At 35.2% G+C, this 15,270-nt stretch overlaps 1 protein-coding gene across 1 annotated transcript; it reads right to left on the reverse strand.

The window, feature by feature from the left end:
* Window positions 1-1,055: 1,055 nt before the first annotated feature.
* On the reverse strand, window positions 1,056-1,520 carry LOC100931633 (ribonuclease pancreatic-like). Its single transcript, XM_003758766.1, has one exon. It carries the CDS (start codon window positions 1,518-1,520, stop codon window positions 1,056-1,058), a length of 465 nt encoding a protein of 154 aa, XP_003758814.1.
* Between the last annotated feature and the right edge of the window lie 13,750 nt (window positions 1,521-15,270).

Below are 15,270 nucleotides of genomic sequence, written 5' to 3' on the forward strand. Positions count from 1 at the left end.
GCTATTATCAGATAGGACCACTTCCCAGACTATTCTTTTTGTGTAGAGTGATTGTAAGGATAGAACTCTTTTGTCTATCCCTCAAACCTCTGGGCATCTTTAAACAACCTTTGAGATAATGATTGGCATAACATTAGACAGATCTGGTACTTGATCTGCCAGGTTCATTCCATCGGGCACTTTGATCTCCTCTTCCTCTGAGTCTCCCCCCTTTATTTTCCTGAGTAACCCCCAAAGCTATATTCCCTCCTTGAAAGATCTACTTATGATGCAGATCTTTGCAAAGTACTTTTCAAGAGTAAACCTGCTATGAGGTGCTCTTTTTCTCTCCCTCATAGTGCCTTCCCTTTAATGGAACCTTTCTCCTTACTCTAGCTAACTCTGCTTAGTCTGCTAAACTCCTCTATGGATCTAATCTACCAGTCAATAGCATATTCAGGTTTCATGGAATATTTCTTTAAGGGATTCTTCCAAATTCCTTTCCTTTCTAATTATATGCTCTCTCAACTCTTTCATATTTGCCATTCCTGGTGTCTATTTTGCGTCTTATTTTCTCTGTAACCTTTTCCCCTAAATAAATCTACCTTTTGCCAAAAAGAATGGCCATTGTGAATTTGTCATATATTTATATATTGAATAAGGAATTGCTATTCTGACTTCATCAGAAATCACCAAAGAGAAAAAAATTAAGCCATTATTAGGAACTAAGCTCCCCAAATGGGGATTGGAGGGTTGGAGGGTTGGAAGGGTTAAAATTTTGTCACCATATACACTCACCATGAGTGAGTGTATTTTCATGCCCTTTGGAAAATTAAACCAAATAAAAAATAAGGCCAAAATGAACATAGCTTCAGAAACCTCTCCTGTTAGCAGGTGTGTTTTACTAAGAGCAGTAGAGAAGGGATGGATCTCAGAGCTTCTAATTCTCCAAGTCCATTAGCAAACTTCCCCCAAGTGAGGTGAAACTTAGAGCAGTGTCTAATCAGAGTATGAACCCCAAAACTGAGAATTTGAAGGTGAGTTAAGAAGAGCAAATGTTGGGTGGTGGGATTTATCTACTGTTCCTGGCCTCTATCTCTCTTTGAGTAATCAAGGTGCACAGGCAAAGGGGGCCACCCATGGCATGCCACAATGATATGTTTCTTGGTCTTCATAGTCTGATACTTGCAGTGGGGAAACTTAGAATTGCCTTTTAGTCGACACTCAATAACTTGCATGAGTTTTCTGCTCCTATGGCAGTTAGAGTTTTCAGTCTTGCACGGGGCCTTTGTATTCCAACAGATAGCCCGGATCTTCCAGATGGACTCCAATATGAAGGTATTGAATTGCTTGCAACTGCCCTTTGTCATACCCCTGTTTCTCATCATCAGGTTGCAGTAGACCTTATTATCATTGAGGTCTCGGTGGCCTGAGTCCACATGTTGCCGCTCAAACCTCTCTGCTGGGGTTTCTGATGAGACTATGTTCACTATTAATATTGTCAGTAGGGGGAGCAGCAGGAGGAATCTTTCCAGGGCCATTATGGCCTCACTCACCAAAGGGAACCTACCCAGGAAAGGGGCAGAGATATAGATGAAGAAAACCATGTCTTGGAAAGGGAAATTTAATCACCCCTTCTTTCCACCTTCCTACCGTTGACTTTTCTTGGCTCAGGAGGTTCTTTCAAAAGTCATCCTGTTGGAACTCTGAAGTTCATGGGAAAATCACTTAACTATTCTGAGACTTTTCCTGCATCTTAGTCCCTCATTTGTCAGATTAAAGTTTTGGACTTGATGACATATATCCCTTTCACTTCATAAAATGAACACTTTTTCAGGACAGAGAGATGGGTCACACTGCCTTTGAGCATTATCAGGGCTGGACCCTGCATTACCCAGCATCCCATCACTTATTTCATTTTTTTCTGTTCCCCAATTTTTGTCCAATCCTCTTCAAATATTATCTCTTTGGGAGGGAGAACCTAAGAAGGAAACTGTATCATGGGACAAGGATACATGAGTGGAAAGGGGTAGAATACCATCTCAGAATAGCAAAAGGAACTTCCAGAAATAGAGTGACCCTCTCAATAGAGACTGTGATGGTTGTGAGAGATCATTTTGTTCAATCCCTTCACTTTACAGATAAATAAAGTAAGGCCTGTAGAAGTTGAATAACTTCTTCAAAGTCATACAGGTATTAAGGAGAAGTGGATCCTTATATTACACCATGTTTCCTCCTTTTGACAGAATTAACTATTTCATGACTTTGTTTAGACTACTATTGGTCATATCCTATCCTCAACAACTACTTACTGTGAACATAGTTGACATAGCTTGGTGATTCAGTAGCAAAAGAGAGAGTTCTGCCCTGCCACTAGCATCATAAAGGGGGGCCATTGTACTTCATGGAAAGATAGACCCCTCCCCCCAACTTGGCTAATTTCCTTTCTCATTTCTCCATGTGCTCCCTGCCTCATTTTTTGTTCCCTTTCCTCTATGTGATGTGTTATTTGTTAAGAAGTTTCCAGACACACAGAACTCTTGCATAAATCTTCCCTTCTTCACTTTTCCCTCATCCTGGTTTTTCTGTTCTGATTCTTGGGAGAGACTATAGCAACTGTCTCACTATGCCAATTTATTTGACTTTGGAGATAGATCTGGACTCCAGTGAATAGAAAAGGGAAGAACAGCATGTCAAATCTGTCTCAAAGACACAGAGGAATTTGGAAGGGTGTTGAGAATCTGAAATTTCTTTTCAGTCAGGGGCCCCAGGTGAAGGAGCACAAACTTTTTTACTTCAAATCTGACAGGACTAATTAGTATTACAAACAAGAATAACCTACCCAGTAAAATTGAGTACAATCCTTAGAGGGGGGTGGTGAGGAAATAGATATTTATTGAAATAGAGGACTTTCAAGCATTTGTATTGAAAAGACCAGAACTAAATAGAAAATTTGACATTCAAACACAACACTTAAGTTTAAAAAGGTAAACATGAAAAGGAAATCATAAGAGACTCAATAAAGTTAACTGTTCATATTTATATATGAGGAGAAAGTACATGTAATTCCTAAGAATTTTATCATTATTGAAGTATTCCACCTAGACAGAGGACACATGTTTGAGTCTATTGTATTAGGATGATCTCAAAAAAAAAAAAAAAATGAACTGAGAAAGAGAGAAATGAATTGGGAGAAGGGGAAGGTAATAGGTAGAATGGGGAAAATTATTTCACATAATAAAGTGTGAAAGGAAGTTTAAATAGTGAGGGGGAAATGGGGGGGATAATGTTTGAACCTCAGTCTCACTGAAATTGTTTCAAAGAGAATATATATACACATACATACATACATCTATATACATACATCTTTATACACACATATATACATATGTATGCATAAATATTAATTTACATGTGTCAAGATAGATACATACACACTTATATATATATTTATACATATATACATACATGCATACACATACCCAGTTGGGTGACAAATTGATTAATAAAAGTTAAGAGAAAGAGAAAGGAGGATGATAAATAGGAGAACAAATTAAGAGAGGAAGTGGTCAGAAGAAAAATAAACTGTTGAAGATGGACAGAATATGTATGTGTGTGATAGACAGAGATAGAGACAGAGAGCGACACAGAGACACAGAGAGAGAGATAACTGTGAATGTGAATGGGATGAGTTCACCCATAAAATGGAAGTGGATAGCAGAATGGATTAGAAATTAGAATCCAAGAATATCTTGTTTACAAGAAATATAACTGAAACAGAAAGAATCTCATTGTTCCACTTTAATTATGTCTCTGATAGAAGGTGTTTTTGAGGTTCAGAGGTAGAAATAGTTGGGTGGCACAGTGCACTAGTACAGTAAGTTTCATAAAAGTCCCTCAAACATACAGCAAGAGTTACATAATTTTAACAAATCCATCCCAAATTTTAAGCACACAGTAATAGATGACCCAATCAGGGTTCCTAAATTCCCCATATCAGTCCATCAGGGGGAAGGGATGAAGCTTCATTCAAAACTGCTTCAGGTTGAGCACTTGCGGGAGACTCTCAGTCCATGCAGAGAATATACATGGTGTGGCCTGGCATGCTGGCAAGCTGATTTAGGTCCCAGAAGCAAGTCAATACCTGTAATTTGACCAAAATCTAGAACAAAAAACACAAATCTAACAAATAAAGGTTAGAACAGGCAAAGGTGAAGAAGTCAGTATGAATTGGCCAGCAGCTTAATAAGTTTTCTTCACAGGCAGGCAAACAGCTGTCAACTATAATCCCAATAGAGAAAACAGCAATTAGGCTTTTGTCCTTTCATTAGTTAGGAACCTTTAAAAAAAACTTGGATATCCAGACACAATATCCAGTAACAGATAGATGATCAGATTAAATACTTATTTGCTCAAGTATTTAGGATATAATGATTACATATAACCAGGATGGAAACAGCAAGGTATGACATAATTGAATTGCATTTACAGTTTCTTATTGACCATTACTCTGATTATAGAAATTAGTTACAGGAGGAAAAAATGCAGGGACATAACTATAACATAAGCAGCTAAAACTTAACTTTCAGCAAAACAGGATAAAATAACTTTAATTCATTTTACTCCAGTTAATTGTCCCACTGACTGTCAGACGGTGGAGCTTTAAAACTCTCAAATAGCATTAACCATAAGCCCAAGGAATTTTACTTCCAATAACAAATTTCATTAACTAAAGTTTCAGATAAATCCTAAACAGATATTTACCATAATCTTATTTTTATAACAGTCAGAATTTGTCTCAGTAAGTTCACTTCTTTCATATCTAAGCAGACAGCTTCATAAGTGAGCATCATACATACAAATCATTTTGCTTTAAAATACCCAATACATAGACAAATATTCCAAATTATATATTGTCCATAACAAAAACATTTTCAAAAGGACAAGGAAAAACTAGTATTTTCAAAAGCCCTTTAAATGATGGGCATAACCTCAGGATACAATCAATTAAATTTATACAGAATATCCAATTCCACATAAAAGAATCTGAAAGATTGTTAAAAATATATTTTGAACTTTTAGAAATAGCCCTACCAAATTATAGATCAATTAATTTAAAAGCAGGCCTATCTCTTGAAATCATTTGCCAAAGCCAAGCCTCTGCAGAAAGTGGCTGGAACACATTTAATGGGGGGAAGGGGAATCCACGTGGCCACCCTTCCATCTTCAAAGAGGCAAGGGGGAGAGAAGGCGAGCTAAACTGCACCCCAGGCTAACTAGGTGCTCCATAGCTGAAGTAACAGAGAGCACTGGGGGTGAGTTTAATCTTGACCTTTGAAGACAAAAAGATCCCTACTCCACCTAAGCTTTAAAGTAGCAGAAAGCAGTGGGGGGGGGGGGGGGGGGGGGGGGGGGGGGGGGGAGGATTTCATGTGGTTGCCCTTCCCCCCACTCCATTAAAACTATTAATTGATTTTGCAAATCAATCTCTTTTGTCCCTTGTCTTTAAATTACTTTTTTTAAAAAAAACTTTAAACTTCAAGATTAGCAAATAACTTTGAGCCAAATTTCATAAAACTTAATCATATTTCCAACAGAGATGACAAATTTTAAGGCATAAACTCAGTTTACAAATTACCCAGTACTTCTAGAAAGCAACATAGCATCTAAGTAGGGAGATACAAATATGACTTCCCAAGGTAAGCTACTGGCATTTTGTTTTAATAACCTATATTTTAACTTAAAATTCAATCAAATATAGCTTTAAATTCCCAATAATATAAAGCTGCTTTTCCTATCATATTTAAAATAATGAATTTCACTAAACACCATAGATTTTTTCTTTTCTTTTCTCTGGCCCCACGTGGCCATTATTCCCAATGGACTTTTCCTAAGCTCCAACTTTGGCCAGAGTTGGAGCCTTTAGAAAAGTCAGACCTTTTTTTACCTAATTAGAGGCACGCGACCCCTTTCAGGCAAGTTAACAGAACTTCACTCCAACAAGTTCTTAAGATCTTACATTCAAAGATAAGTAAATCTAACCTACATAGGCAATAGTAAAATTATTCCCCACAATTCTAAAACTGCCCAAAAGAGTACGCAGAACAAATTTGGCATGCAAAGGCAATAGTAAAATTATTTCCCACAATTTCAGAATCATCCTAAAATTCCTAATCAAATGTTTTCTCCAGCCTGAGTTCAAAGCAATTAGCATAAATTCCTTTTGTTCTCCAAAGGCCTTATCTAGGCTAGCTCAACCCAAGCCATGCCTGAATTTTAAATTACTTCAAAGAAAATCCTGAGTGCCAGTGTTTAAAAGTTTAAAATCACAAGCAAATTTTATACTAAGTACAGTTGCAACAACATTGAAATAACCAATTCCCAAATTTCTTAATTTAGCAGAGCTCCCAACCAACAGGACAGACAAACAAGTCATACAGAACACACAGACATAGACTATGCAATCAAAACATTTAACACACACACAGACCAGGGGCTATCTGAAAACCTTAGAATAGCCCTGAGGGAAGTTGTCATCTCGAGAGTCTTCCCTCCCAGAATCCAAATGGAGGCTTTTTCTTTTTTTAAACTCCAGTTTGGTGCATTTCTCTGCCTTCACAGAGAATGCCCAAATTAAAAACCAGGTACCACCAAAAGATACTCAGAACCAGATAGTACCAAGAGGTACTATAGTACCACGAGGCACTCAGGTAACCAAAGGGTATTCAGAACATAGTGTTTCAAATGGATCCATGATTTGGTCCTAGGGATGAATGAGACTATTGTCTCCAATAATCCAGCTAACAGTTAGAGTTCTCAATGACCTATATACACATGACTCAGACTCAGAGGGTAGACTGAGGCAGGGGCGGAGTCAGGATGCTGAGAGCAGAAACGGGACTCTGACACAGTGGGGTGAGCCTCCAGAGATGAGATGACATAATGGGGGGAGGCACCCCAGAAATGGAGAGAGGCATCTTGATAAGATGGTATCTGATATTCTGGTAGCTTAGAATGGGGAGAGGCATTCTGATATTCTAAAATATAAGATCTTTTATCCTTATCAAATATTCTGATTACTAACTAAAAACATATCCAGGTCTCTTTCATCTTTAAAAACTGTCCCTTGGCTCTGAAAAGTGGTCAAACCACTATGAGACAAGATGATATGGTAAAAAGATCACTAACACTTGCAAAGTACTGGAATAGAAATACAGTGAATGAAATAATGCTTATTCACACTAAATTTACATTCTAATATGGGAGATGCATTTGTGTATATATATTTGGGCAGTAAGGTGGTGCATTCCATAGAGTGCTTGATCTGGAAACAGGAGATCCAACATTCAAATTTGGTCTCAGACCCTTATTGTGTAACCCTGGGCAAGATGCTTCTATTTTTCCTCAGCTTTTCCTATTGTAAATTCACAGGGATGTAGTGAGAATTAAATGAGATACTATTTATAATAGAATAGTGCCTGACATATAGTAGGCATTATATACATGTTACATTCATGTATATTATTTGCACACATACGTGTTTTATGTGTATTTATATATGTTATATATGTTTATATAAATACAGCATAAATATACATTTAATAAATAAAGATACATACAAAGAAAAATCAGGAAAGGCTTCATACAGAAGATAGTCCTCAAGTTGTATCTTAAAGGAAAGGAGGGATTCTATGGGCCAGAGGTGAGGAAGATAGTATATTCCAGTCATGGGGAATGGCCACTGCAAAGGCTAAGGGTCAAGACAAGGGACAACTTATGTATATAGGGGACAGAGAGAAGACCCTTATAATATTGTCATAATTTCAAAGAAAAAATAAAAAGTCTTAGCTTGCCATTTAAAGCCCTTTATAATCTGACCCCCATTCCCCTTTCTGATCTTATGTATCTTACTCCTCTTCCTTTCCTATTAGTTCTCATCTAAATGACCTAGCTGATCCTACTGTATGACATCCCATCTAGTATCTCCACATTATCATTATCAAGTTTTCTGCCATGCCTAGAATGCATTTACTTCTCCCTCTGCTTCTTAGAAGTAGTCTGAATATTCCTTCTACACAATTTCTTGAAGTTTTTGAAGTGACTCATCCAGGATCACACAGCTAATAAATGTCTGAAGCTGGTTTGAACTTCCTTATTCTAGGACCAGTGCTATATACATGGTACCACCTAGCCTCCACCACAAACTTTTACTTAATCCCTTAGTTGTTTGTGTTCTCTTCCTTGTGAAATTACTTTATAATTACTTATCTGTGTCCATGTTGTCTTCCTTATCCCCCAGTAGAATCTAAGTGTTCAGGATAATGATTGTTTCATTTTTTACTTTAGTTTAATTGAATTCTCATGAGACAAATATGCTGACATGATTAAATCCGTTTTTATTTCCAGTTGTATGTTCTAATTTTTGACTATTTCTAAAGTTTAGAGAGGAAGAGCTAAAATGTGACACATGTACACACTGGGATTTGGAGAGCTTGAACAAACACATACACACCCACACCCCCTCCCCACAAGCACACAAGCACACATGCGTACCATTACCACAATGTGATCAGAAATTCTGAGTAGAGACATCATGTAATAGTAAACTTTTCCAAAAGTGGGATTGTCTTTGGGCCTAGATGAAGTACAACTGAAGTCCAAGGACAAGAAGCACCTAGGGGATAATCACTCATAGTAGGATAATGTTGTTGACTTGGTTCTCCTGTTTTGTTTGGATGCTTGACACCAGCTATCCATGTGTGTTTCACAAACCTGAACATGGTATCCTTAAAAAAAAAAAAAAAAAAAAAAGTAAGGAAGTAGGAGCAAATCTATTAAAATAAGTAGAAGAAATCCAGAAAAACAAGTCTTCTATTATATTTCTAGTGTTCCTTATTTCTGGTAATGGTAAATATACTTGTAATGGACACTTTGGTTTTAAACATAGCTAAGACCTCAAAAACTTTTGTCTTTTTTTTCATCAAGCAAGATGCTGCAGAGAAACCAAGGAAACTATATTTTCCCTTCTCTAAGGAGCAAGATTTAAGAGGTAACCTCTTTGTAAGTGGTCTAGTGCCCAAACTCTACTCTTAGGATCTCTTAAACTTGGGGTTATCCAACAGCAATTCTCAAAGTTTGTAACTCCCTTCTCTGTTGTTGGAGTCCAGCTCCTACAGTGAGATGAAGGATGTGACAACATACAGGGTCCAGGTGGAGAAGTACTGATTATGGACTCTTAGGAAGTTTATTGATCAGTGAGACAAATATGTATACCTCAGATGCTCATAGGTTTGATTCAAAGTACATTCTTTTAAAATTCCTATAACCTAACAAAATCTACTATGATGTAAATGATTAAATTCCTTAAGCCCCAGATCTTGGTTACTTAGACAGAAATTTAAATAGTTGAGATACACATCAGAGTAGAGTTTATTATACCATTATTTCAGGTATCTTTGTTCCAAATACCTTTAGTTTCCCTGTGGACACTCTTTCCTGTTCTAAGTTCACAGGTTTAGCTTTTATCTATTGAGTAGTGTTTGCATTTTGTTTTAGTCACTAGAATTCCAATTTATAACATTACCAAGCATGTCTCTGCTATTAATAAAAGAAAAGAGATGTTGGTGAGACAAATTATGGTGAGATTTAAGACCTAGGATAGATTATTACCTCCTGGCCCTCTACAAATCCCATCTTCTTATTTGAAAGATGAAGTCTATAGACTTCAGTTCTCATAGATGAGAACAATTGCAGAACATTCCATAAAAGCACAAGGGGCTAAGCTAATGAGTAGCAAAATGAAACATGTGAGAGGAACAAAATGCAAAAGCATAGCAGTCAAATTCTTTACAAGATTTATCTTTAATCACTCAAATATTTGGTTAGCTATACTATCAGGATCAGTTCCATGGACATTGCATCTTGCCATGTTCTTTGCTGTACTAAGTTTAATTCCTGTTTTAACTTATAATCTATATTAGTTTGTTCTAAAAAGTTTATGATATAATTTTTGTGGATTTATCTACAAATTGAGCAATCTGAACAATTTTTGTAAGAGCTGTAGCTGAAACAACAAGTGATGTAATAGTTAATATATTTGCTAGAATTCTATCAGTGAGTAATCCCACAAATCTCTTCTACTATTACTATTTTCTAATTTTCCTTGATGTTGTCTCAGACCTGTTCACCTGCTGACTTGTATCAATTGTGATTAATCTTATTAGACATTATCACATAGGACGGATGTTCCATAATAACAATCATAGATATGGAATTTGACAAACATTTGAATAGAAGTAAGACATTGGAATAAAATACAATTGTAACATTTTACAATATATCCCTCTAACACATTCATGATTTGGATTCTAGTGCCATTCCTTAAAACAGTATCTTAGAAATATCTGTGGTTATTTTAAAATATGCTATATGGTATATCTTTGAGGGATTTGAAAAACATCATGGAATCCCATATCTGAAATGTGAAAATTTGTGCCATTCAAAGTCCTAAATACATTGTAACAGGAGAGTCATCCAGAGACTGGATAATTTGGGGTCCATTCACCAATAAGTTCCAATTCCCTCCTTTACACAAATGGGACTCAAAATCCTCTGGGTGCCAAGGGAATGATCACATTTTCTGAAATTTCTTCCTGCTGAGAATGGGCATAGATTTGTAACTTGCAGGATCCCATCTTTTTATGGAAGGAGTGGCAAGTTGGAGCTGACTGAAGTGTCCAAAGGTTGATATAATTCCTTGAAGCTGGCCAATGCAGCTGTTAATTGACCAAAATCTAGAATATAAAACAATTCTAACAAATAGAGATTAGGATGATCTGAGATAAAAAGACAACTCCACAAGGACTTTTATAAGATGTACAAAGACCAATGTATATTGAGCAGCAATTTTCAGGTAATGAAATATATTACATGATGTACGGTATATGACAATCTTAAAGATGTTTTAGTTTTAGTTTCAAATGAACAATAAAATAACAGTTCATTCTTGTGGCAATCATGTTAATTGTTCTTATATTATTTTGGAAACCTATAAAGAATTTATTTCATCAAATATTTATATGAATCTGTAACAAATGGATGACTAGGCCAAATACTCATTCATCAAATTATTTAGAATATATTGATCACATATTTTCATATTGAAAACAACAAAATATTATATACTTGAATTTGTGTTGACCATTTGCTCTTATCATAGGAATTTGCCATAAAAGGAAAATATGGAGGTATGATAATACCATCAAAACTGATCCTTCAGGCCTTAGCCTGAGAGCACACACATGACAAAATAAAACTTCCTTAGGTTAGATTGATATCCAATTCTAATAGTTTTATTTTATCAGGCTCAGGAATGATCAAATATGAAACAAAGAAACAGAATTGAGAAACTGGGGCAGAAAGATCTTACTTTGAGCAAAAGCTCCCAACTCTTATCCTGAGTAGCTTATGAAATTTCTTTGAAGTGGTAAGTTACTGTCTTAATGATCAGGCAATCAAATTCAAAATTCAGAAATAATATATCAATTGTTGTCCCAAGAGGTTTCATCTCCCATATCAAATTCTACTAACTGCAACTTAAGGCTAGATAAATTATCTCTTTTACTGAAGTTCACCAAAAGTTTACCAAACTTCAACACATAAAAGATTGTTTAATTTGTTTTATATGTTAAACTCATCCTGGTGTAAAGGATTGATCATTAAATGAAATTAGAGAATTTTTGTATGTAAGTTCCTTATGATATATGTTACCATATCTCTTAAACAGGCTCTTCTCTCAGGGTTGATGCCCTTATCTATCCTGAAAGTTTAAGAAAACTGACAAGTTTAGAATTAAAGGTTGGGCAGGTCCCAGGGAAGGAGCTGAGCTCTTTGTTGCCCAACCTCCACCCTTCATCTTGTTTTCATGGGCTATGGTGTATACAGTAATGATCAGATTTAGATTTAACACAATGACAATAGCTCCAAATAATTTAGTTAACATTTTTTTTCCCCTAAGAATAACCAAATAGTTTTTGTTGTAATTTTTCTATTAATTTTCTAGCAGCAGCGAAACATACCTAATTCCTTAATTTACATTTACAAAATAATTTGAGATAGGATGAACAAGGCTAAATAGACTTTTCACTTTCTTAATAGTTGCCACATCTATTCTGTCTCCAAACTGCTGAGCTGAAAAGCTCTCAGAGATGATTTTCATTGCCTTAAATAATTTTACTTTTTTTGTTTAGAGAGAAGGCAAGGCAATTTTTGTGTATATATGTAGATACACACCTGTACACACACACATATATATGTATACATATTTTTTTTTGTTGAGCTAAAACAGATTTTTGAGATTTATATGACTTTAATTCATGAAATTTCCTAAATATCAATCAAATGTTCCTGACAAACTAAATTTCCATTTTGAATATTTTCCAATTTTACACAAATCATTTTTCCTGGGTGAGCCAGGAAAGAGATAAGATGTAATTTTTTTGTGTCTGGATCCTGTAAAGTCTGATTCTAGATAACTCAAAAGCAGACTGATTTTTTGACAGTTTTTAAGTTAGCTGTGAACTGCTTTTCTGTTTTCCTAAATTTAGGGCAAATAGATTACAATTTATATATTCTTATCATGGGCTTTGATTAAAGTTCCTTTAAACCACTTTTATCATCATATGTCAAATAACAAATTATATTTTCTTTCTCCCCCTCTTATCCCTTCTTCAGGTCAGGGAAAGAAAAAGGAAAGAGAAAGAGATTCTATATACTATCTTCCTAGGCCTTCCTAGGCCTTCCTAGGCCCAGTTGAATTTGTTTAATGTACTTTACACCTCCCCCCCCCCCCAAAGTTATATCTCTCAACATTAGCATTACATATTGTTTATATCTGAAAACCTCACAGAGTTATCAAAATATGAAGCAATTTAACATTCATATATCATGTTTTTTGTTAAGCAACAATCATTAGCTGTCTTTATAAATCAGAAATTTGGGCAGATATAAATTAATTTGCCATAGATTACATAGCTAGTCCATTTCTGTAATTGAAATAAAGAATGGTGAATTTACCAAAGGAAAAAAAAAGTTGAGTGTCTTACACACTCCATGTGCTACCAGGGGCACCCACATTCTTCTCAAGCAATTGCTGGACAGAAGCTGATGAAGCTGGGGTGACTGGAGACAGGATTCTAAGAATGGTGGACTTTGACCCCCACCCCATCTGCATTCCTCCAACCTTGGTTGGGCAGGAATTTTTTGCAAGATTTTGAGTCTACCGCTATTAAGGCTTTTCCGACAATACTTTAACATATGAGAGAAGTTAGGAAATAATGATAAGGATGACAAAAATCCCATCTGCAATCCCTCAAGAATCTCACTCTGACCCAGAGTGGGAGATTACTCCAGACAAGATAAGATTCAAAGAAAAGTTAGTAAAAACTGCTACTTTCCTAACTGTTGTTTTTGACTAATTTCTAAATTTCATAATCAATTTTCTCAAAATTTTGAGACTTTACTAGAGCGTTTTGCTCACAAAACTTTTGAGAATCTGTAAGATATTATTTTAATTTTATTTTCTAATCACTTTTTCTGTGCATTTTTTCAACCTTTGGTCAGAGGTTTTAAATTCACGGAAAAAAGATTAGATCCTTTTTCAGGAAATTTTTCAGCATACAAACTACAGCACAGAGACTCTTTCCAAAATTTAGACATGGACATTCTGTGCAGAAGAAAACATAGACACAAATAAAAATGACATGGAAGACAATTGTCCTAACTTTGTATAATGCCACAAACTTGAAAAATAAAGAACATGTTATCCAGTTATTATCACTTGCACAAGCATCAAGTATTGTTTTACACACTCACACACAAAAAAATTACTGTTAAAAAATCTTCTTTTAACCAGCAGAATATTCAGAACTTGGGCTGTTTCAAAAACCAGAAAATTTGCTATCTAAAAAATATTAAGAAGATCTTGAGTGGTATACAGTGTGGCAATAATTGCATATAACTCCTACTGTGTATTTTCAAGCAAAGTATTAAAAAACAAAAAAAAACAGTGTTCGAAGACAAGGATAGGGAGACAGAGATCTTGAATGAAGTTTTCATTGCTAATTTTATGCTAAGGAGGGTTTTTACAGAAAAAGAGACAAGGATCTTTTTAGGAAAGCAAAAAAAGTTTGGTATTGCGGGGTCATCTTAAATTTAGGGCTTTTTTCAAGCCTCATCTCTCAAGCCTACCTTTTCAGGGGTACCTTTTCACATTCTACAGTCCAGATAGATGGAATACACATACAAAGAGGCTAACTTTTGTTAGTCAGTTATGGAAATATCCATTGATGGCTAGTCACGATTGTAAAATTAGTAGCTAAAAAATATTATCAGTTGGACCTTAGAACCTATTCAATAGAACTTGCCAATCATTAAAGCTCTTTGAATCAATATCACCACCATCTGAGGGCAAACAGAAAAGCCCTTCTGAGACTGGTTAGCCAAATACACCCATGCTGTTCAAGTAACAAGAATTTATTTCTCCTCTCATTGCTTGCAACTGATCCCAGCTTACTTGATAAGATTTCTTTTAGAATTTGGATTAGGATATCTTTGTAAAATTTGAAATAATTTTGTCAATTCATGTGTTCCCAATTTCAAATACAGTTTTATCCAATTAATATCCCTCACCAATTCCTGATAATCATTTAGAGTAACCAAATTATCTCTTCTAATTTCCATTTTAGAATTGGCCTAAAATCAGTGATAGATTGCATCCAAAATACCTCCTTTCCTGTACTCCAAAAACTTTCACCATGCCTAATTTTTCATTTTTATATACATTTTTTTAAATTCTATTTTTTTGGTTTTCCTATTTTTTGTGAGATATTATTAATATTGTGCCATTTTTCTCTCCCATGTATTTTTTTAAAATTACCATGGTGAGAAGTGATATAGCAAAGAAAACATATTTTCTTAAAAATTCAAAATAACCTTAAACCTTGCCAATGCTTGTAAACTGCATCCTAAAATAAGACCTAGTATATCAGAAGGAAGTGGACTAGAGTAGGTCTCTAGTGGGAAAAAAATATATTCCATGTTCATAATTAAAGTATCTTATGAGAATTTGAAAAAATATTTAATAGTAAGTTTTTCTGATTTTTAAGCATTCCCTTTAAAGGTGGAAATAAGATATTTTGATTTTCTTCCAGCATTAGCAGTTTTTAAAGGCATATTGTTTCAATGGAGTTTTAAATTGTCTCCCTTTACTGATTAAAAAAAAAAAAACCCGGC

This window comes from Sarcophilus harrisii, chromosome 2, assembly GCF_902635505.1.
Source record: "Sarcophilus harrisii chromosome 2, mSarHar1.11, whole genome shotgun sequence".
Classification (NCBI taxonomy): domain Eukaryota; kingdom Metazoa; phylum Chordata; class Mammalia; order Dasyuromorphia; family Dasyuridae; genus Sarcophilus; species Sarcophilus harrisii.